This window comes from Schistocerca americana, chromosome 4, assembly GCF_021461395.2.
Source record: "Schistocerca americana isolate TAMUIC-IGC-003095 chromosome 4, iqSchAmer2.1, whole genome shotgun sequence".
NCBI classification, from domain to species: domain Eukaryota; kingdom Metazoa; phylum Arthropoda; class Insecta; order Orthoptera; family Acrididae; genus Schistocerca; species Schistocerca americana.
Window position 1 is genome coordinate 472,935,548 of NC_060122.1, and position 25,269 is coordinate 472,960,816.

The window sequence follows — 25,269 nt, forward strand, 5'->3', positions numbered from 1 at the left end:
AGACGAAACATTATGACTACCTGCTTAATAGCTTCTTTGTCCGTCTTTAGAACGAAATACATACTAATTCTGCGTATCATGGATCCAACAGTTTGTTGGTAGGTTTGTGGAGGAATGTGGCCTTAGATGTCAACGCACATGTCATGTAATACGAAGAAATAACAGGCCACTGATTTGGGTACTCGGTGATGGCACCCGATAGCGGACCAAATGGGTGCCATAGGATTTAGATCAGGCGAATTTGGTCGCCAAGACATCAACGTAAATTCACTATAATGCTTCTCGAACCATTGTAGCATGGTTCTGGCTCAGAGACACGGACAATTATACTGCTGTAAGATGACCACGTCGTCGGGGAAGACTTCAAACATGAAGGGATGCAGGTGGTTCGCAACTGTCAGCGAGTCTTTGCTTACTACAATTCCCATACAAGGGAATACAGCTCCCACCAGCCTGCGTCCGTGGCGGGCTGCACGTTTCTAGCTGCCGTTCACCTCTATGACTGCGTTTGTGGAGACGACCATCGACCATGTACAGCAAAAGCGTGAGTCACCCGAAGAGCCGACACGTTTCCATTAATCGGCGGTCGAATGTCGATGGTCCCATGCCGGCTGCAATCGTAATTGACGATGTCGTTGTGTCAACATGTGGACACTCTGTGATGCTTTGCTGCGGAGGTGCATGTTCAACAACGTACGATGAAAGGTGTGCTCCTAAACACTTGTGCATGGACTAGCACTGCCCTCTTTCGGCGGAGATGCCACAGATCATCATTTATCCTACTTTACAGAGCAGAAAGCCTCCGATCCCCACGTTCTGTGAAGAGTCGTTGATGTCCAACCATTTAGCGCCTAGGGGTAGTTTCACTGTCCTTCCACCTCTTTCCGTTGATGCTCACGACAGTAGCACGTGGACATTTGATCAACTTCTCCGATTTCGAGATACACGTTTGCAGGTCCTGCATAACAGTAATCCCGCCTTTGTCAAAGTAGCTTATGTCAATGGATTTCCGCATTTGCGGCCCATGTCTTCGCTAGTGTGATCCCACGTCCCTGCCTGCTCTGCTTACATGCTTTAGTTACAGCGTCATATGCCTGCACGTCACCAGGCATCGCGCTGGGCGGTAGTCATAATGTTATGCCTTATCAGTATACACCTGTTAATGGGTATATTATGACAGTATCTTAAAGTTTTACATGTAAAATCAATATTCTTGCAACCTGCAGCTGAAATGGCACAGCAAACCACTAGGCTTGTGAAGTTTTTCCTCAGAAATCTGGAATATTCGTTGTAGTAGGTCCACGTTGGAGCTGAATCGAACAGTATGTATTTTTGTGTTCTAGAATCACTTCGTGGCCGTCATATTGTAGTTGGCAACATAGAGAGCGTAAGGGTCTGGATTTCGACATCCAATTAAGATAGAGGTCATTTGTATCCTGTAACGAGTTACGTTCACTCATTTTTGGTTTCTTTGACACCACATGACAGCAGATTCAGAAGGATGTAGGTTCCAGTAGGTACTGGGAGATGAAAAAGCTTGCACAGGATAGAGTAGCATGGAGAGCTGCATCAAACCAGTCTCAGGACTGAAGACCACAACAACAACAACAATGACACCACATTTTTGGGTAAATGTGGAACAACTGTTGCTAGGATACTGGAGCTATTTCTTTTTTAATTTTGAAATAGTCCGAATAATGGCATCACTGTCCCATCGGTTGTCAGTACCACGCTTATACATGTTAAACTAAACGACCAATCTCTAGCTACCTCAAAATTTTATCTTCACTCCAGAAAGTTTATTTTCGTGCCAAATGCATCCAATACCCAAGTGCTAGGATCAAACACTTGTGGTGATCATTTGCTCGGAGGTGAGTGAGAGTCTAGGAATTTAGCCGGCCGGGGTGGCCAAGCGGTTCTAGGCGCTCCAGTCTGGAACCGAGCGACCGCTACGTCACATTGTTTAGAATCCACGAGCTTTAGGCCGAGTACTCCTTGGTCATTGTCAAGTGGTGCCTGTCTTTTGGTTCCTGCTGTCGTCCTTATATAGCCGCATTGCTTTCTGTGATGTTACTGGTGCTCACTCCGTGGTCCAAATGGTTCAAATGGCTCTGAGCACTATGGGACTTAACTTCTGAGGTCATCAGTCCCCTAGAACTTAGAACTACGTAAACCTAACTAACCTAAGGACGTCACACACATCCATGCCCGAGGCAGGATTCGAACCTGCGACCGTGGCGGTCGCGCAGTTCCAGACTGAAGCGCCTAGAACCGCTCGGCCACAACGGCCGGCCTCCGTGGTCCACATGCTCGCTCTACCGCCGTAGAGGGCAATGTCTTCGTTGCGCGCCCGCCACGCGCGCTTCAACCTTCCGATGCCCGCACCTCAAGCTGTGCTTATCTGCAGACCCCTGTCTTTATTCAGGGTGTATTCTTATGTTCGTAAGTGTCGGCGATTTAAAATTATGCTCTGCAATCAGGATACCAACTAGATATAACTATTTTTATAGCACCATAAAACGCCAAGCGGAGAGTTGGCTGCGGCAAGCAAAAATACAAATGTGAACTACTGTATCTGTGGCATCGTCCAGAGATCGCGGTGCCACACCAAACTGGGCAACGTACACCAGTACCACAGACATTTGCGATGTCTCGCTGCAGTCCACAACGGCGCTGTGAGCAATGGCCTTCTGCGAACTACACGACTCCAAATGTCCATTGCACGCAGAGTCCATAGAAGTAACACTCTCTCTCTCAGCATAGCAGCGCCCTCACACAGATGTCAATATGGAGCCGAGCACGTGACCTCAGTTGAAGCAGTCATCGTCATCGTCGTCATCGTCGTCGTCGTCGTCGTCATCGTCATCAACGAGTAGCGCTAAAGTGTTACAAGTCCCAGATGACAACGTACTTTCGTAAATGTTGAACACTGTACTTCAAGAGTGTAACTTTAGGCAAAATGTGTTGCTTTAATAGCCAATGGCAGTTGAAAACATTCTACATATTCTTGTGCGAAAGGGCTGAATCAAGTTAGGTAAGTCTTTTCATCATTCACTTAATAAAGTGAACTAACATGTAGTTCCCAACAGCTATCTCCTAGAACGGTCAAAGAACCCGCACACGATTGTAGATTCGTCTGGTCATAACAGTGGATGATGATGTTGATGATAATGTGTCGAATAGTTTTGCTAAGAAAGTGAATGACACAGATATCTGTTTTTATTTGTCTTAAATGCACAATAGTCTCTTCAACGACAGAAAATTGTCTGAAAATATTGCCATCTTTTAGAAACTGTTCCTTGAGTTTATTTGCTGTGTTCTGATTCTGGTGACTGAGTCTGTAGGTGAACGCTCATATTTCTGAAATGTGTCAGTCTTTTAAAAGACTAAGTTTAATCTGATTAATGTTGTAAATGAAGCTGAGACTAACTATTCCCTTGATTATTAAACTGTAACCAAGACCCGGACTCATCGAGTTGTACATAAAATAAAAGCTTTGTTCGCTGATTGTGTGCTTAAAACTGTCAGAACAAGTAAAGGTGAATGAAGGAGATACAACGTTTCCAAATGCAAACGTCTTTAGTGTCTTGTGAATGCAGTGACCTATGTCATACGGTTCCTTATGTCCATAGGTTTTGGGCTTGAGTCCTGTTCGTGAAACGAACACAGTACCATAATGAGTAGCAGACAAGAAAAAAAAAGAAAGAAAACCACTGGAACGGTATTATAGCCTACTGAAGAGTAAAAAAGGGAAGTAATTTCCCGCATTCTAATGAAGAAAACAATCCCATCATTCGCCAGGGACAATGTGGCAGAACTAAATAAAGCTGAAATCATATGGCCAGAGGGTTTTTTGTGTCACGCCCTTTTCTAATTCGAGTGGGTCGTATTAACAACACAAAACTCTCAGAATACAAGATGTTTGAGAGGTTCCATCCCATTGGTCGTACAAACGTATAGTACCACACCATCCACAATTTCTATCAACATCTACATAGATACTCCGCAAGCCACTGTAGGGTGCGTGATGGAGGGCTATTACGAGTATTGTTATGTCACTGTTGATTATGGTTTACTAAACAGTGCGACTACTGGTGCCAATTCTGCATATTCTTAGAGGAATTTGTTTACGATGTTTTAAAATACATAAAATTCAGGGTGCAATAGCGCAAAATACTTTATGAACTTTCTCAGCTGTATTCCATTTCTTTGACTCATCAGCCTTCCGGCTGGCTTGCGTCCCGCCACCCAAATGGGGGACTAATACGGAATTTTTAGCCAATAGAGAACCCATCATGAATCATGACACTTTTCAATTACAGGCCACGTGTCCTGTGGATACATCTTATGTGTCTTTATTGCAGTGGTTTTCAATTTCTTCTGCACCACGGTGCCGTTAATCTTTGCGGTTCATTCGAGTCTTAGGGGTAAGAAAGTGTCCTGAATCTATGTCCGCTCTTCCGCCTTCTTTGACAAAGTCGTTGGGAGAATGAGGGTGACTTCTTAGGCCGGATGTCTTAGATCACCATTGCTGATGGTTTTTATTCGACGCTTAACCAGTGGCATTTTGACTAAAGGTCAAAGACGCTACATCTAGACCATGGGTAATCTGTCTCGCAGGTCATTATAGAACGATTCACCCGCAGCTTTCGTTCACATAACTTGTACCTGACCATTTATGACTTTCCTAATCTCTTAACGAAGGCATTAAAATACCACATCCCTTGATCGTAAACTACGTACTAACTACCCAACAGAAAGTATTCAATAGGCTATGTAACAACCGACTGGTGGAACATGATGATTACATCCTCGCGCAATCTCCACAGCTACAAAGCCTTGATTTGACACATTCCCTACTGTGCCAATGTCGTACGTATCTGCTCCACGTAGCCACTCTAAATACTTGAAGACTCTGTCTTGCCTGTCACATCCACGCACGTCCTCTACCCGAATGCCTCACCCCTCCATAAACTCCTCAAATTTCTCTTCGACAGTCAACGTGTCTGTGTATCCTGTTGTTCTCGTGGTCTTCAGTCCGAAAAGACTGATTTCATGTAATTCTCCACGTCAGTCTACCCTGTTGCAGATCTCTTCGTCTCTGCATATAGCAACTTACATCCATCTGAACTTGCTGACTGTCTATATATCCTATACATTTAGAGAAATCGATTCTAACAACCACATAGTTTCCCCCTAATTACCAGTCCTGGCATGCTGCCGAGAAACATCAATATATGCTTCTACACCTACACACCCTGCATATCCCTTCACAACGCAACTACTTAAAATTTCGGCTTAAATTTCAATCATATTCTTTCTTTACTTGCCCATAACTATGATCCGGCCAGCATGATTTCACCCCTGTCCTAAAGCCCATTCTTCTGCCACTCAGTGTACAGCAGTACACATTCTCACATATCAACTCACCAACTTAAGGGGGAAACCACGTTAGGAGGTTAAAAAAAATCCTATTTTTTTTAATTGCATAAATCGTTAACTTAACTACCCAAGAATACGCTGTCAAAATTTCAAAGCGAAGTTCGCATTCGTTTAGATTTTATGAGCATAGAAATTCTTCCTGTATAATTTATCAAGGGATGAATTACTAAAGAGATGTTTAGGTGGCCACACACAAAATGCGAATGAAAGTTTTAATTCCACTATTTGGCGATTAGGTCCTAAACACTTGCACTCCGCGCTAAAAGTCGTTGAATTGGCATCGTATTTAGCAGGGGGCTTATTCAGTGAAGGAAATTCATCCCTTGTAATGGCCATGAAAGAGGCAGGAATTGTAGAAGTTACACAAAGCTTCAATTATGCCGAACGACGTAGTTCATTGGAATCGAAGGAAGGTCGGAAAGCTCGGATAGCACTACTGCAAGCGCAAAATGAAGCCTATGTGGAAGAAGAAGGATTATTATATGGTGCTGGAATCGCAGATTAATCGGTATGCATTTTAAATTATTGTTAACTTCCTTGAATTTCTATGTTTCCGAGAATTTAGTTTTCAAACGCGTTTATCTCGAAATGGCTTTTTTCACATTTTCGTGGAGTCTAACTCAAAATGGTTCAAATGACTCTGAGCACTATGGGACTTAACAGCTATGGTCATCAGTCCCCTAGAACTTAGAACTACTTAAACCTAACTAACCTAAGGGCATCACACAACACCCTGTCATCACGAGGTAGAGAAAAATCCCTGACCCCGCCGGGAATCGAACCCGGGAATCCGGACTTGGGAAGCGAGAACGCTACCGCACGACCACGAGCTGCGGACTCTAACTCAAAAAGTGTAGAACCGATCATTATGAAAACTGCTAGCATGATTCTTTATAAAATTACAAATTATATGAACCAAGCTGTGAGATGATACCATGATTTTAAGGCTATTTTTCTTTGCATGATTAGAGAAAAAAATCGTGAAAATCGAAGAAAATTGTTCCAACGTCTGCAAAATTGAGGCTCATATTGTTAGAAAGTAGGTTATTAATGAAAAATCAAAATATTTTTGATTTCAGATGTAAATCGGAATGCCTACACTGCACGCAAGTCGAGAATTATTGTCACATCCTTCAGCGGATATCACAGCGTAACTTTGTTATTTTTCGCTGAAATTATTCAAAAAAATTCAAAAAACTGTTCGACATATGAATTAAATGATGTCAAAATTTGATTAAATCCTAATTAATTCTTCTCACCAAAATAAAATCCCAAAATATGTCAAACAGTTTCCTAATGTGGTTTCCCCCCTTAATTGGCAACCCCGCTCCACACATCACTTAACTCTCCTACTATCTTCATATCCTTTCCCAGTGGAGAGCATACTCCATTTCGTGAAGTGATTCACTCTCATTATGAAGACTTTCATCAACATTTCTTGTTAAAGGACAAAAAAACGTGTTTTAACAACGTAGGTGTACACTCGTCTTTTATAATAATTTTTAAAAGTACAATATTTCTGTCACTTAAGTTTCTTATAAGTACCATTGTAGTTTTGAAATGGTTTTCACTGCATAGCGGAAAATATACCCGTCAGTTCACCTTCGCCACTCAGATCGATGGGATATCTGTAGTAAAGATAATATGTGAAAGTGTGGTTTGAGAGTTCCAAGCATGTGAACATCGGTATTACTTGTGCAGAAGAATAATACAAGAACTAATGAATCATCTTCACGTCCTTTGTAGGAAGCCACAAGCTGTAAATTCCAGTTATTGCTTGGAAAGAACTTTTATTTGGTCTCTGTTCGCATATGTAAATTTCAAACATCGTAACGCCTTTGTTTATGTTTTCAGGCGCTGCTTAAGATATCATCGGCATACCTCAATAAGAAAATCCCCAACATCCCAGACATCAAGACAGAAGGCGGTGAAGAAAAATGGTGAGTGACGACCAACAAAGTATCTTCTCCTCATAGTCACATCTTTGCCAAATATAATTTTTATGGAGGTATATACTCTAATTATTAAAATTACTTGTCGCTTTGTCTTAGTCAATACTGACAGTCATGTCAGCTGAAGTAACTGCGTACTTTTGTTGAAAATAACTACACGACGCTGCTACAATTTTTGGTTTGTTATTCTGCAGCTACTTTCAACCTTGAGGTCATCGTCTGGCAGAACTATAATTTTTCATGGGGAATACCAAGTGTCTGTCACTTTAACATTTAAGCCTTGATTGCTTATCGTTGTGTGAGTATGTGGCCTTTGCGTATTACACGACATCGACAAGTCCGGAGATTTGGGAATTCCGGATTTGACGATGTGATATACGGAAGGGTCACATATTCGCACATCAGTAAGTAGTCACGATCTCTGCAAGCACAAAACATATGATCACTTAATAAAATTTTCATGCTATTTTGGGTGTGGGTAGACAAGCCTGTGTACTTTGATACAGTCTACAATTTCCTCACATCGAAGGAACAGCTAAATGAATTGAGCTTGGTAACAGGGTGTGTCGCGTAAAGTATAAAACTCGATTTTTTTTCGTGAACGGTACAAGATATCGAAACATAATTCTCTGCAAATGGCAGTACTTATACACTCCTGGAAATGGACAAAAGAACACATTGACACCGGTGTGTCAGACCCACCATACTTGCTCCGGACACTGCGAGAGGGCTGTACAAGCAATGATCACACGCACGGCACAGCGGACACACCAGGAACCGCGGTGTTGGCCGTCGAATGGCGCTAGCTGCGCAGCATTTGTGCACCGCCGCCGTCAGTGTCAGCCAGTTTGCCGTGGCATACGGAGCTCCATCGCAGTCTTTAACACTGGTAGCATGCCGCGACAGCGTGGACGTGAACCGTATGTGCAGTTGACGGACTTTGAGCGAGGGCGTATAGTGGGCATGCGGGAGGCCGGGTGGACGTACCGCCGAATTGCTCAACACGTGGGGCGTGAGGTCTCCACAGTACATCGATGTTGTCGCCAGTGGTCGGCGGAAGGTGCACGTGCCCGTCGACCTGGGACCGGACCGCAGCGACGCACGGATGCACGCCGAGACCGTAGGATCCTACGCAGTGCCGTAGGGGACCGCACCGCCACTTCCCAGCAAATTAGGGACACTGTTGCTCCTGGGGTATCGGCGAGGACCATTCGCAACCGTCTCCATGAAGCTGGGCTACGGTCCCGCACACCGTTAGGCCGTCTTCCGCTCACGCCTCCAACATCGTGCAGCCCGCCTCCAGTGGTGTCGCGACAGGCGTGAATGGAGGGACGAATGGAGACGTGTCGTCTTCAGCGATGAGAGTCGCTTCTGCCTTGGTGCCAATGATGGTCGTATGCGTGTTTGGCGCCGTGCAGGTGAGCGCCACAATTAGGACTGCATACGACCGAGGCACACAGGGCCAACACCCGGCATCATGGTGTGGGGAGCGATCTCCTACACTGGCCGTACACCACTGGTGATCGTCGAGGGGACGCTGAATAGTGCACGGTACATCCAAACCGTCATCGAACCCATCGTTCTACCATTCCTAGACCGGCAAGGGAACTTGCTGTTCCAACAGGACAATGCACGTCCGCATGTATCCCGCGCCACCCAACGTGCTCTAGAAGGTGTAAGTCAACTACCCTGGCCAGCAAGATCTCCAGATCTGTCCCCCATTGAGCATGTTTGGGACTGGATGAAGCGTCGTCTCACGCGGTCTGCACGTCCAGCACGAACGCTGGTCCAACTGAGGCGCCAGGTGGAAATGGCATGGCAAGCCGTTCCACAGGACTACATCCAGCATCTCTACGATCGTCTCCATGGGAGAATAGCAGCCTGCATTGCTGCGAAAGGTGGATATACACTGTACTAGTGCCGACATTGTGCATGCTCTGTTGCCTGTGTCTATGTGCCTGTGGTTCTGTCAGTGTGATCATGTGATGTATCTGACCCCAGGAATGTGTCAATAAAGTTTCCCCTTCCTGGGACAATGAATTCACGGTGTTCTTATTTCAATTTCCAGGAGTGTAGAAGCACGTAGGTTGTTTCTTGGTTAACACACTTAACTTTTGTATCACCCGAGATAATGAAGCATGAATGCCATTTATTAATGGAACGATGTACATTTTCAACTGTGTTAGAAGCTGTTGAAAACACGAGCCCAGTGATGTAAAGCTTGGTAATGTTAGGGTTGAAAATTTACACAAAAGTACTTAAGAGCATTACTAAAACTGAAAGGCAAAACGCCTGAAATGAGCTGCGATGTTAAGACCGCCTAGTGGGGCTCTTGTACAAGGTTCCAACGTTATATGCAATGAGAAGACTGACCTAAGCTACTAAGATAACCGTATGTCCTTTTGGCCTTACTGTGTACATCATAGATACAGGGTCAGCAATGACTTTTGGAAATGGAACTGTATGTTAACTCTAGGTTATCAGAATGGGTTTCAGAGAGCTATACTGCCTGACATCAAGAACAACTGTCAAGGTGAGAAACATAGCAGTAGATATCCTCGGTGTAACAAAGCAGCTTAAATCACTTAATAAAGGCAAGGCCTCCGGTCCAGATTGTATACTAGTCAGGTTCCTCTCAGAATATGCTGATAAAATAACTCAATATTTAGCAATTATATACAACCACTCGCTCAGAGAAAGATCCACATCTAAAGACTGGAAAATTGCTCAAATCACACCAATACCCAAAAAGGGAAGTAGGAGTAATCCGCTGAATTACAGGCATATATCACTAACGTCGATTTGCAGTAGGGTTTTGGAACATATACTGTATTCGAACATTATGAAGTGCCTCGAAGTAAACGATTTATTGACATATAGTCAGCACGGATTCAGAAAATATCGTTCTTGTGAAACACACCTAGTTCTTTATACTCATGAAGTAATAAGTGCTATCGACAGGGGATGTCAAATTGATTCCATATTTTTAGATTTCCAGAAGGCTTTCGACACCGTTCCTCACAAGCGTCTTCTAACCGAACTGCGTGCCTGCGGAGTATCGCCTCAGTTGTGCGACTGGATTCGTGATTTCCTGTCAGAAAGGTCACCGTTCGTAGTAATAGACGGAAAGTCATCGAGTAAAACAGAAGTAATATCCAGCGTTCCCCAAGGAAGTGTTATAGGCCTTCTATTGTTCCTGATCTATATTAACGACATAGGAGATAATCTGAGTAGCCGTCTTAGATTGTTTGCAGATGATGCTGTCATTTGCCATCTTGTAAAGTCATCATATGATGAAAACGCCCTGCAAAATGATTTAGATAAGATATCTGTATGGTGCGAAAAGTGGCAATTGACCCTGAATAAAGACAAGTGTGATGTTATTCACATGAGTACTAAAAGAAATCAGCTAATTTCGATTACGCGATAAGTCACAAAAATCTGAAGGCTGTAAATTAAGCTAAATAGTTAGGGAACGATCACATAGATAATATTGTGGGTAGAGCAAACCAAAGACTGTTATTCGTTGGCAGAACACTTAAAAGGTGCAACAGGTCTGCTAAAGAGACTGCTTACACCACGCTTGTCGGCCCTGTTCTGGGGTATTTCTGTTGGGTGTGGGATCATCAGGTGGGACTGAGGGATGACATCGTAAAAGTACAAAGAAGGGCAGCTCGTTTTGTGTTATCGCGAAATAGGGGAGACAGTTTCACAGACATGGTACGTGAATTGGAGTGGAAATCATTAAAACAAAGGCGTTTTTCGTTGCGACGGGATCTTCTCATGAAATTTCAATCAGTTTTCTCCTCCGATTGTGAAAACATTCTGTTGGCACCCATCTACATAGGGAGAAATGATCATCACGATAAAATAAGAGAAATCAGGGCTCGACTAGAAAAATTTAAGTGCTCGTTTTTCCCGCGTGCCGTTCGAGAGTGGAACGGTAGAGAGACAGCTTGAAGGTGACTCATTGAACCCTCTGCCAGGCACTTTATTGTGAATAGCAGAGTAATCACGTAGATGATGTAGATGTTGACATAAAAAGTGAAGCAGCCAGAAGATACGGTCGATTGTCATGTACTTCGAATGTACACATCATCGGCGTGCATGTAAATGACTAGAGTTGCAATTCTCTGTGACGGATAGAATTGCCACTACAGTGCATTACTGTTGGTCTTTTTTATTATTGATACTACGCCTGGTAGGGTACATAATGGGTATGAACAGCGTCAGATGCTGACTAATTACTGTGGAGGATACGCAGTTGTCGCGTTCTCGTGTAAGGCAGCGTTATCGGCACATAACGGAGTTCGAAAACGGACTCATTGTTGGTCTCTATTTGGCAGGCTGATCGAATAGCGGAATATCCAGATTTGTGACTCATTGTAATGTGTCTATGTCCCGAAGTTGAGGTACGCGGCTACATGAGGGCAGGCGCATTCGTCGTCAACGTTCCGGTTGACGAAGTCCGACCACCAAAAGAGAGGATGGCCGTATTGTACACCAATCACATCGTACGCCTCGCACAATTTCGCCTCCCATTCGAGAACAATAATGGATTCCCTGCAACATTTTGTGTCATTGCCCAGAGACAAGCAACAGACGAGATAGGGTATTAACATCAGACGCGTTGGCTGGTGTTAACGCCACAATACAAATCTCTGCATTTGGTGTGATGTCGTGACGGGGAAGCGTGGACTGCTGAGGAAAGTCGTAGCTTTGTGTTTAGCTGTTCTGTACTACCGCGGATAACCATCGTCGGTGAGTATGGCGGTCACATGGTGATAGGTCCTGGTCTTCCAGTGCTTTGCAGGCGCACAGCGAAGCTACCTCTGACGCCAAGGTGTGGGGGGCATAACCACACGGCACGGACATCATGCGTCTTCAGATGTTATCGTGATGTCGTTTTATGGTGTCATTTACGAAAAGGACATATATGTGTCTCTGTGAACTGTCTGCGTATTTTTGAGGTACCTTCTTGGCCAACAAGGTGCCAAGATGTGTCTCCGACAGAACATGTCTGGAACCACCTGCCAGTATCCATGATACGGACCAGTTGTGGCAGTTGCAGGCTAGATTACCTCAGCAGAGGGTACAACGCCTTTGTGACACCCTTCCTCACCGAATTAGAGCACGTATCCAGCCATGAGGGTGTGCAACGTCATACTGGTAAATGGGTGTTGACTCCCATTTGTAATCACTTAAATGACATCACATACTCTCTCAGCCCGTGAAGTTTCATTTCGTTTCCTCCTCTCCTTCTGGGTGCTTCACCTTTTTGGACAGGCAGTGTATTTAAAGTACGTGTACTTATTCAGGTTTAAGTGAAAAGCTCTTGAGGAAGCAAGTAAACAGTCGAAAGGCTTGATAAAACGATGGACCCTGGCGTGAAAGCCCCGTTTATTGGTGTCATGTCTTTCACATTTCACATTTCTCCTTTATTTTCACGAAATGTCTCAAAGCCAACATTAGCAGGTATAACATCACTACAGTCGTTTTCCTACATCTACATATATATATATATATATATATATATATATATATATATATACTCCGCTAGCCACGAAGTGGTGTGTGGCGGAGGGCACTATTCGCGCCAAAGCCGTATCTCCCCCCATCTGTTCCACTCGCGGATCGCGCGAGGGAAAAACGACTATCTGAACTCCACAGTACGAGCTCTAATTTTCCTTATCTTTGAATGGTGATCATTGCGCGATTTGAAAGTTATAATAATATATGCTCTATATCCTTTCGGATGCCATTGAAAAGTAAATTGTTCTGTTAAAAAAATCCTTGCTTCGTTACCTCGGTTGATATAAGAATTAAGCGAATTAACCATGCAATTGCCGAAAACCTCGGTCTGATAACTTGAACAATAACGAAAGAAAACCGGTACAGGCTTCTAGTGTAAGAATAATACGATGGTTGCAATTTTGATAGTGGCAACTGTTTATTTACAGCTCGTACAAAATAGATACGTGTTTCAAACTTTTACTGACCTTCAAAGTAGTCACCAGCATTGTGTATAACCCGTTGCCAGCGATGTGGAAGTCGTAGGATACTCTTAGCAGTGCCAGTTGTGTTGACAGTTCGAACGGTGCGGTATATTACCCGTCGAATTTGTAGCAGTTCTTAAGTGAATGCCGTGAAGTGTTTCCTTCAGTTTAGAAATCCATTTGAACTCACGAGGGCTTAAGTCAGGGGACTGTAGTAGGTGGTATAGCACTTAGCAGCCCCATTAGTCAAAGAAATCAGTAACAGCTTTCACTGTACGTGCTTGAGCATTGTCCTGCAAAATGATGGTCAGGTCCTGCAGAAAGTGTCATCATTTCTGTCTCTATGCTATTCATTTTTGGAACTGAAGGAAACACTTCACGGCATTCGCTTCAGAACTGCTACAAATTCGTCGGTCAATAGTCCGCGCCGCTCGAACTGTCAACACAACTGGCACTGCTAAGAGTATCCTACGACTTCCACATCGCTGGCAACGGGTTATACACAATGCTGGTGACTACTTTGAAGGTCAGTAAAAATTTGAAACACGTATCTATTTTGTACGAGCTGTAAATAAATAGTTGCCACTATTAACATTCCAACCCGCGTAATTACACACGGCACCACGGCCAGGTGCAAATCTTTCAACCCACCCCATTTCTGCGACCTCCATGTCTCTGTGCCAGCGGCACCAGGTTTTTCCGTGGATGATCACCCATCCAAGTACGAACCGGGTCCGATGTTGTTTAACTTCGATGACTGGACAGGAATCAGTGTTACGAACTTGTCAAGACCGTCGGAAAGTTTCAGCGGATTCACCCTGTACAGAGCATCGTATCATTGCCGCTTGGCAGTTGGCGTCTCCTTGATAAGCGATTCACAGGTCGTCGTTTTGTTTTTGGCGACCGGCCCGTCGACCTATTTGATGAACTGTTCTCACCCGAACTAGCTTTTCCTCGTAAGTCTCTATTTGAAAATCAAGCACATATTCCTAAACGTCTACCCGTTCGCGTCCCTGGGTTGCGAAATCGATTTCACGGTGCAGCGGCGGTTCTGAATGATGGGATAACAAGCCTTATTCTGCCGAGGAAAAAGAAAATGGTGCTCGTGGGAGGTCTTCTGCTTCCCAGCACACTTCCTGCTACTCTGGACCGCAACCTGTCGGCCCTCAGATCGACATTGTTCCAACAACTGCCGTACACTTCGGACGACGAAACTTTTCCACACCGAAACTCAGCGAATTTCTCTCTCGAACTCGAGATAGTCTTCCGCGGGACGCCTCGGAGAAAGGAATCGCACGAAACTGCGTCTCGCTGTGCTACTACGGTGCTAGGCTCTCAGTCCGCTGCCTTTCAGCGTGATCCAATTCAGAGTAATATGTCATTAGTAGCAGTATTTCAAATACTATAAACTTACACAATTATCGATAGAGGGGAGTAATTAATAGCATACACTCGAGGTATTCGTTGTGATCAATACAATGAGAACTTCTGTAACGCTGGAACTCATAGTAATACAATGGTATAGAAATAATTAAATTATTAAATTTTGCGTTTTACATCACGATCAGTTGAGCATTTCGGAATGTTATAACCAGTTTCGACTAGTAAGTGACCCTCTTCAGACGTCATAATACAAAAACTGGAAATACACAATCATTGTAACATCTGTAAAATATGCCACGTAACCATTTGAGTAACGATAAAAGAAAAGAAAAGTATACCTAAAAGCACATGCTGCAATCAGTTTCCGTTGCGTTGTCAACAACGGAAGCTATAGTTGGAGGTTTTGTATGAAATCATCCTTTGGCTACTGTCACTTGTGATACGATTTTTACTTAATTCTTTTTTTTAAAAAAAAACACGTTTTATAACGAGGTTTAGATGTACTGTAATGAGTGGAAAGAGGAATGGTGGAGTGGGGGAGGGGGATAGTTCAAATGGTGCAAATGGCTCTGAGCGCTATGGGACTTATCTTCTGAGGTCATCAGTCCCTAGAACGTAGAACTACTTAAACCTATCTAACCTAAGGACATCACACACATCCATGCCCGAGGCAGGATTCGAACCTGCGACTGTAGCGGTCGCGCGGTTCCAGACTGTAGTGCCTAGAACCGCTCGACCACCCCAGCCGGCGGAGGGGGATGGTACATAGGCATATAATCGACGGGATAGATTAAACCAAACAAAAATTACTGGAAAGGAGTAATAATTAAGCACTCTAAAGCAGTTTGGAAGTAGAGGAAAACTGATTAGTTGCATCTGTGATCCACATTCTGACGTCTAGGTTGCGCTGCATTTGTCATAACGCGTAGTTGGATTTTGGCACCGTTTCCTCGCAGCATGCCGGGCTTGAGAGAACGACACGCTGTAGTTCGTTACTACACTGGGCGGCAGACATCGTAAGTCATATAACGGAATATGAAGGAAGGTGGTACAACCAATGCCAGATGAGCGGTTCATCGTAGATACTGAAACAGGCATCGGAGGAGAACTAGTTCTATTAGTTCAGTAGATTATCAAATTCCTTCAACTCTTTTCCTTCTAAAATGTCTAAGTGTCTACCTTTTTTCTTAACATATATCGTTCTTAAATAGAACTAATACTATGAAACCCCTTCGCAAATTGGCGGCTGAAGCAGTTTCATTACTGGAATAGGAGTCGTCTTCAAAATCGTATGTCAGATGTAGTATACGTCAATAGAAGAAGAATAAGAAAATTAAAATTTTTTTTCGTTAAATTACTGTACTCTTGTGCATAGTGCTTTTATTTTTCGAGGTTATCCCGTTTTAGTTCACTGCACTCCGTTCACTGTTTTGCCAGCGTGTTGATTCCGCCCCAAGTACGGTATTCCGGAAAATCTGCAAAATATTCATCTACATACCGTAATATTATCAGTCACAAACGTACTTTGATTTGAAAATGGGTGTAATTAAAAGTGCGCCAAATCGGCTGAATGTGTTGGATGTTCTAACAATACGTTCTACCGATCCCTCAATTTGGCCACTGCCAAAACACTTTTGTGGATTGTCCTGACGAAACATGATTTTTATCTTTCCGATTCAAACCTTTTTTATGTATTTTATCATCTAGATGCCCCAAATGTCTTGCGAAGTATTCATGAGTTACTGTTTCACGCTTTGAAAGTTTATCGCCGGCCGGGGTGGCCGAGCGGTTCTAGGCGCTACAGTCTGGAACCGCGCGACCGCTGCGGTCGCAGGTTCGAATCCTGCCTCGGGCATGGGTGTGTGTGATGTCCTTAGGTTAGTTAGGTTTAAGTAATTCTAAGCTCTAGGGGACTGATGACCTCAGAAGTTAAGTCCCATAGTGCTCAGAGCCATTTGAACCATTTGAAAGTTTATCAATACGAAGTAATCTGAGTGTTTATGTATTTCAAATCGAAACTATCAGATCGTAAGAGCTTCTCCCAGAAAAAGAATAATGCAAGCTAGAAAAGTGTTCATATATAAAGGTGGAGAACATGCTCTGAATATATACACTGATTTCACAATGTCATCTTGTGGTACTTGGGGAAATGCATGATACACACTGTGCTGTCTTAGTACCTTTATTCACGAACGGTTTCGATCACGGACCATCTTCACATTGGAAAAATATCTATTGTGACAATGTCACATCGCATAATGCTATTAGAATAGATAAGTAAGCCATTGCTGAATTGAAAACGTTGTAAAACGATACTTAACATCGTAACACAGGTTTAATCAAGAATATAACAATGTTTAAAACACAAAAACATGGAACAGCAGTAAGTGAAAGTGAACAGAACCGTTGCTTAGGCAAAACACGTTTTCAAAGTTGTTTTCTGCTTGGATAAGCCTCTGTTACGGTGCGAGGTACCGTTTTCTTACAATGGCTTATTTTCCCACATTAATAGTATGTATGCCATGTGGAGTTGTCACAACACATATTTTCCCACTGTGAAATTAGTCCATGATCGAAATTGGTACTGAATAAAGATACTGCGAGACAGCAGAGTGTGTATCATGAATTTCTCCAACTATGCAGAGGATGTTGACAGGTCCCTGAATTTTTTTTACTATATTCTACTGTTACAAATGTTAACCTAGACGGAAATGTGAAATATATTTTGTCCTGAAATATCTCATCGTATCTACTTATAAAGAAAATCAAGTCGCTGAGCTGCAAAGAATTGTTTTCATTTGGTACTGTTCTTTGTTGCACCGTGGTAAGTTGTTTCGAAATGAGGAATAATACTTACCTGCCGTATATGATAGATTACTTTCGTAAGACTCAAGCGGTGTTGACTACCTAGCGCAATGGGTAAAGCTTTCTATCATTTGCTGCAATATACTTCAACGTGACTTTAGGGTGCAGGTACCGAAATGAAGGTTTCTCGTGACTTAGAGAACAGAACGATCTTGATATCAAAACAAGCTTTACACTGGAAGCTAGGTTGGCCTTAAAACATTTCTTTTAGCATGTACTTTTCGTAAAGATTCAAGCAATGTAGTATCCTTCTCGCAAAACTCGTGTAAAGGTTAATTGTTATGGAAAACGGGTTGGTCTCTTTTCCTGGAATGTTGCCGACGTCACACATTATCATTTGCCGAAAGTTAGGTATTATTTTCCCCATGACGTTTATCTGTAGCTGAAGGTTTCGGGCGTCATTCATACGGAATATCTTCAGTGACAGTATGTCCACGTTTGAATTCAATAGTCTGTTTTTTAATTGTTAAAAAATGAAGATCCGTACAAATAGAGTTTTGCTGTGGGATAATATTCTAGTTTATCCACTCACATATCGAAACTACTATTTTTTTTTCTTTCTTCGTTAATGCTATTACATCCTCTCACCCTATATCTGCAGCCAGAGGGCTGTCAAATGAGAGACACTTACAAACGCATAAAATGTTGAGCATGCAGCCGCATAAAGTTCACTTCTTATTCTAATATTTCAGCTGTATACCGTCCAGTCGTCTTCAGACTGAGCCTCAGCTCTCTGAAGATGGGTGGACCGTATGCAGCCGAAATATAGGAGCACAAGTGAAATTTATGCGGCTGCACGCCCGAAATTTTAAGGACCAAACATTGCGCCGCTATAATATCATGTTGATATACCGTGTCTGACAAAAAAAAAAAAAGTGAGGCACCCAAATCAGACTAGAGAATGAAATGAAACTTCACAGCTTGACAGGATATGTGATTTTATTTTAGTGATTGCAAAGTCGAGACAAAATTACAAAGAGTTCTGCAGCATGAGCCCATCATCAATATAAGGTAGCACCACCTCTGGCAGGATGTATGGTCTCATTCCTTTGGGAAGGTTGACATAAAGCTGTGCATCCTCTTCTGGCTCAAGCTGATCCACAACTGTTGTAACTGGTCCTTGATGTTCTGGACACTGGCCTCTGACTGAGTTGACGCCCGATCCTGTCTTGCTCATTTTTTATCGGGAACAAATCTGGAATTCTTGCTGGCGAGGAGAGTACCTCTACATCACGCAGAAAGTTCATAAAGACATGTGCTTGTTGAATAATAGCGCCACGATACTGCAGCATGACAGGTAACAAATAAGGCCACCGGATTTTCGTGATATATCGGTGTACCGGTACCGCTAGAGTTCCCTCAGTCACTGCCAGCCCTGACTTGATGTCATACTCCATGGCTTCCCACACCATGATGCCGGGAGTAAAAGCACTGTGCCTCTACAAAACATTAGAAGAATGAGACCTCTCCCCAGATTGTCACCATACTTCCCAAAGATTGTCATTCAGATACTGCAGAACCAACGTTCCTCGCTGAATATAATACGGCGACATTCATTAGCAGCCCACGCTTCCCAGTCATATCACCATTCTAAACGTAGCTGCTTGTTTTGTGATGTTAACGGCAGCCTGCACATAGGACAGCAATTCCCTAGTAGACTAGTGCTGATCTCTGACCAGTGGTGCGGGATGACACAGAATGTTGCTATAAGTCTATTACTTGTCCGCCTGTTACAGATTTGAAGGGGTTTTCCCCGTCACATATAATTGCAACTCTAATCATTTACATACGCTCTGATGGTGTGTGCGTGGCGCGAAGTTACATTGACATTGAACCATGTCTTCTGATTGCTTCACTTTATCTTTAGAGCATTGTATGCACTCATCAGCCAGTACATTATGACCATCGACCTACTATCGATATAAATCCGTCCAGGCGATAGTAGCGTTACCTGACTAGGAATAACAGCTAGTCTGACACACAGTGGTGCATGTAGTATCAGTCCGCGTTTAAAATGAGGAAGGCATACGATCTATCTGAGTTTGAACGAGGGCAGATTGTGATGGCCTACAGGCTCAGCACGAGCATTCTGGAAGCTGCACAACTTATCGAGTGTTCGAGGACTGCTGTGGTGAGAAGTTTCTTCAATACGTGGTGAAAACAGATACCACGTCCAGCCGTCGTGGGGTTGGCTGGTACCGCTCATTACAGATGTTGGACGTCATAGGCTGGGCAGACTGGTGAATCAGGACAGGAGGCGAACTCTGGCTGAACTATCATCAGTCTTTAACACTGGGTGGATTACAAGTGTGTCTGAACACAAAGTGCACCGAACACTCGTAAGTCTCCACAGCCGACGATCCATGCAAGTGCCGATGATAACACCACGATATCGGAAAGTATGGCTGAAATGGGCACGTGACGATCGACACTGGACATTGGCCCAGTGGCAGAATGTTGCATGGTCTAATGAATCCCATCGCCTTCCTGGGAAACATTTCCTTGATACCTGTACTGCAGGACGAAGACAAGCTGGCGGCGGCTCCATTATGCTCTGGGAAACATCCATCTGGGCATCCATGGGTCCTGTGGAGCTCGTGTAAGGCACCATGACGGACAAGGAGTATCGTACACTGTTTGCAGACTACGTATACCCCTTCGTGATGATCATGTTCCCTGACGGCAGTGGCATTTTTCAACAAGATAATATGCTGTGTCACAAGGCCATGACTGTGATGGAGTGGTTCGATGCACACACTGGCGAGTTCCAGTTGGTGTGCTAGTCCTTCATCTCATCGAATCTGTATCCGATCTAACACATCTGGGATGTTCTTGAACGTTGTGTCACAGCTCATCGCCCCTCTCCCCGGAATTTACGGTACTTAGGTGACTTGTGTATGCATATGTGGTGTCAACTCCCTTCAGCGGCCTACTAAGGCCTCATCGCTTCCACGCCACGACGCATTGCCGCTATTATCAGTGCCAAAAGTGGAAATACCGGGTATTAGGAGGATGGTCATAACGTTGTGGCTGATTAGTGTCTATGGTGTTGGTGCTTCTGTACACATTCACCCTCCAATACGACACATTTTTTTCCGACGATGCTTGAGTTCTCCCAGACCATGGTTGTGTAAGTCTGCATTTTGGCAGTTCAGTAGTACGAGGGTTGCCCAAAAAGTAATGCACCGCATTTTTTTTCTCAGCCGAAAACAATGCTAGGAATGCAAAATATTACATATGTGCTATTTGAAGTGTCCAGAGTGAGCGTGCCAAGTTTCCGTCACATCCGACAGATAGCGTAGCTGTAGCAGAGTTTCAAAATGGCCTCTGTAAGTGATGTACGTTACAAGCATCATGCAGTCATTGAATTTCTCAGTGCAGAAAAAGAAACTGCGGGGAATATTCTCAGACACTTTTGCAAAGTCTATGGATGACCTGCTGTCGACGGAAGTACAGTTAGTCACTGGGCACGGAGGGTGAGGTCATCAGAAGGCGGTTCGGCGGAGCCGCACGATTTGCAGAGGTCGGGGGGATCATCCACGGCTGTCACACCTGACATGTTGCAGAGAGCTGATGTCATCGCGAAGACAGACACGTTACGACTCGGCATATGGCGCTGCATCTGTCAATCAGTAAAGGAATTTTACACAGTGAAGCACTGGTTCCGGCAACAGGAGAAGGTTTGGTACCGACAGGACATACACGCCCTTGTTTCGCGCTGGAGGAAGGACATAGAGTGGGACGGAGATTACGTGGAAAAATAGGGTGTGTAGATAAAACACCGTTCTTTCGTGTGTGTAATTCTTATTATGCTCAGTAAAAAATTGTTGAAGAAAACAAATGCGGTGCATTATTCTCTTGGCAACCCTCGTAGTTCTCTTTCAAAAATCATGTCGTCGTCATTCTGAAAACGCCCGCAGCGCAGTTGTATCTTCATCCGAGAAAAGAAGCAGAAGTTACTGAGTGCCATGAGAGGAGAGTACGAGTTGTGAGGCAAAATACACTCCTGGAAATTGAAATAAGAACACCGTGAATTCATTGTCCCAGGAAGGGGAAACTTTATTGACACATTCCTGGGGTCAGATACATCACATGATCACACTGACAGAACCACAGGCACATAGACACAGGCAACAGAGCATGCACAATGTCGGCACTAGTACAGTGTATATCCACCTTTCGCAGCAATGCAGGCTGCTATTCTCCCATGGAGACGATCGTAGAGATGCTGGATGTAGTCCTGTGGAACGGCTTGCCATGCCATTTCCACCTGGCGCCTCAGTTGGACCAGCGTTCGTGCTGGACGTGCAGACCGCGTGAGACGACGCTTCATCCAGTCCCAAACATGCTCAATGGGGGACAGATCCGGAGATCTTTCTGGCCAGGGTAGTTGACTTACACCTTCTAGAGCACGTTGGGTGGCACGGGATACATGCGGACGTGCATTGTCCTGTTGGAACAGCAAGTTCCCTTGCCGGTCTAGGAATGGTAGAACGATGGGTTCGATGACGGTTTGGATGTACCGTGCACTATTCAGTGTCCCCTCGACGATCACCAGTGGTGTACGGCCAGTGTAGGAGATCGCTCCCCACACCATGATGCCGGGTGTTGGCCCTGTGTGCCTCGGTCGTATGCAGTCCTAATTGTGGCGCTCACCTGCACGGCGCCAAACACGGATACGACCATCATTGGCACCAAGGCAGAAGCGACTCTCATCGCTGAAGACGACACGTCTCCATTCGTCCCTCCATTCACGCCTGTCGCGACACCACTGGAGGCGGGCTGCACGATGTTGGAGGCGTGAGCGGAAGACGGCCTAACGGTGTGCGGGACCGTAGCCCAGCTTCATAGAGACGGTTGCGAATGGTCCTCGCCGATACCCCAGGAGCAACAGTGTCCCTAATTTGCTGGGAAGTGGCGGTGCGGTCCCCTATGGCACTGCGTAGGATCCTACGGTCTTGGCGTGCATCCGTGCGTCGCTGCGGTCCGGTCCCAGGTCGACGGGCACGTGCACCTTCCGCCGACCACTGGCGACAACATCGATGTACTGTGGAGACCTCACGCCCCACGTGTTGAGCAATTCGGCGGTACGTCCACCCGGCCTCCCGCATGCCCACTATACGCCCTCGCTCAAAGTCCGTCAACTGCACATACGGTTCACGTCCACGCTGTCGCGGCATGCTACCAGTGTTAAAGACTGCGATGGAGCTCCGTATGCCACGGCAAACTGGCTGACACTGACGGCGGCGGTGCACAAATGCTGCGCAGCTAGCGCCATTCGACGGCCAACATCGCGGTTCCTGGTGTGTCCGCTGTGCCGTGCGTGTGATCATTGCTTGTACAGCCCTCTCGCAGTGTCCGGAGCAAGTATGGTGGGTCTGACACACCGGTGTCAATGTGTTCTTTTTTCCATTTCCAGGAGTGTATTATAGCAAAATAAAGCAGCTTGTCTGACTGTGTCCAGTACAAAATGAGCTGGGGCGTTGCTTTGGAGCAAGTACGCCCTCTCCTACTACGCTTCATCTAGATAACGTCCTGTAACCTCGTCACAAGATTTTGTTAATGTGCTCTTACGAGTCTAATCTATCAGCAGCACACAGCTGCGGTCCCAAAGTCACTCAGCATCTCTTTCCAATTGATGATCGCCTTTTTCGATTTTGATTTGCTTTTTGTCACAGGGTGGTACTGAGACATCCAGCCCTCGTCCATAGCTATTAGGTGCGTAAAACTGTCATCTGTATTGCCCTGACACAATTCCTCCGTTCGCCAGGATCTCTAAATATGTGGAAGGGTCGTAGTTGCAAGCGGGCGGAGCCATTTGTTATGTTCAGAAAGTCGTGCAAGATGTTGAAAAATGATACTTGACTGTTTTTAACTATTTTAACTTTCTTCTCGATTGTGATAAGCTGGTCTTGTAACACCAGAGGCTCCTCACCTCTTGAGATTCCCGGCGCTCCACAGACATGTGGTCTTACACTTACCAGCCGTTGTGGCCGAGCGGTTCTAGGCGCTTCAGTCTGGCGCCGCGCGACCGCTACGGTCGCAGGTTCGAATCCTCCCTCGGGCATGGATGTGTGTGATGTCTTTACGTTAGTTAGGTTTAAGTAGTTCTAAGTTCTAGGGGACTGATGACCTCCGATGTTACGTCCCATAGTGCTCAGAACCATTTGAACAATTTTTTTGGTCTTACACTTCGTCTGTTGCCAAGAATTGTTTCACAATACGGAAGTGTTTGCACTATATAACCACCGTGCCGTGTTATGGCTTATTGTTGCCGTACACCTCCAGCAGGTCAGCATGAATTGTTTGCAGCATTGTTCACTTTAAAAAGCAAAAATCGAATTACAGCAGGAAACTCCATTTTATCAGCTTGTTTTGGCATCTCTAAGGCTTGCCGTACTGAAGCGCGATGATTTCTTCGTGTCCAGGACAGTGCTCGTGCAACTGCAACAAAGAATTAATTACGTAACTTTACTTATAATTTTATGACTACCTCTAGTAAAAGTGATTTTTTGTTGTTGTGCTCTTCAGTCCTGAGGCTGGTTTGATGCAGCTCTCCATGCTACTCTATCTTGTGAAAGCTTCTTCATCTCCCAGTACTTACTGCAACCTACATATGCTTAGTGTATTCATCTCTTGGTCTCCCTCTACGATTTTTACCCTCCACGCTGCCCTCCAATGCTAAATTTGTGATCCCTTCATGCCTCGGAACATGTCCTACCAACCGATCCCTTATTCTTGTCAAGTTGTGCCACAACTCCTCTTCTCCCCAATTCTGTTCAGTACCTCCTCATTAGTTATGTGATCTACCCATCTAATCTTCAGCATTCTTCTGTAGCTCCACATTTCGAAAGCTTCTATTCTCTTCTTGTCCAAACTATTTATCGTCCATGTTTCACTTCCATACATGGCTACACCCATACAAATACTTTCAGAAACTACTTTCTGACACTTAAATCTATACTCGATGTTAACAAATTTCTCTTCTTCAGAAACGCTTTCTTTGCCCTTGCCAGTCTACATTTATATCCTCTCTACTTCGACCATCATCAGTTATTTTGCTCCCCAAATAGCAAAACTCATCTACTACTTTAAATGTCTCTTTTCCTAATCTAATTCTCTCAGCATCAGCCGACTTAATTCTACTACATTCCATTATCCTCGTTTTGCTTATGTTCATGTTCATCTTACATCCTCCTTTCAAGACACTGTCCATTCGGTTCAACTGCTGTTCCAAGTCCTTTGCTGTCTCTGACAGAATTACAATGTCATCGGCGAACCTCGAAGTTTTTATTTCTTCTCCATGGATTTTAATACCGACTCCGAATTATTCTTTTGTTTCCTTTACTGCTTGCTCAATATACAGATTGAGTAACATCGGGGAGAGTCTACACCCCTGTCTCACTCCCTTCCCAACAGCTGCTTCCCTTTCATGCCCCTCGACTCTTATAACTGGCGTCTGGTTTCTGTACAAATTGTAAATAGCCTTTCGCTCCCTGTATTTTATCCCTGCCAACTTCAGAATTTGAAAGAGGGTATTCCAATGATTTAATAGAATTAAAATGATATATAAAGTTACGTAAAGCTTATGAGTTGAAACAGTGATATGTTTCTCGAAGTTTTCCTATAAC

The 25,269-nt window shown here is 44.4% G+C and overlaps 1 protein-coding gene across 1 annotated transcript in view; it reads left to right on the forward strand.

The window, feature by feature from the left end:
• LOC124613554 (protein nervous wreck) overlaps positions 1-25,269 on the forward strand; it is a 754,174-nt gene that overhangs the window by 351,326 nt on the left and 377,579 nt on the right. Inside the window, exon 4 of the mRNA XM_047142268.1 lies at positions 7,297-7,382. Within this exon, the coding sequence (XP_046998224.1) occupies positions 7,297-7,382 (86 nt within the window). The remainder of the gene's footprint in view (positions 1-7,296; positions 7,383-25,269) is intronic.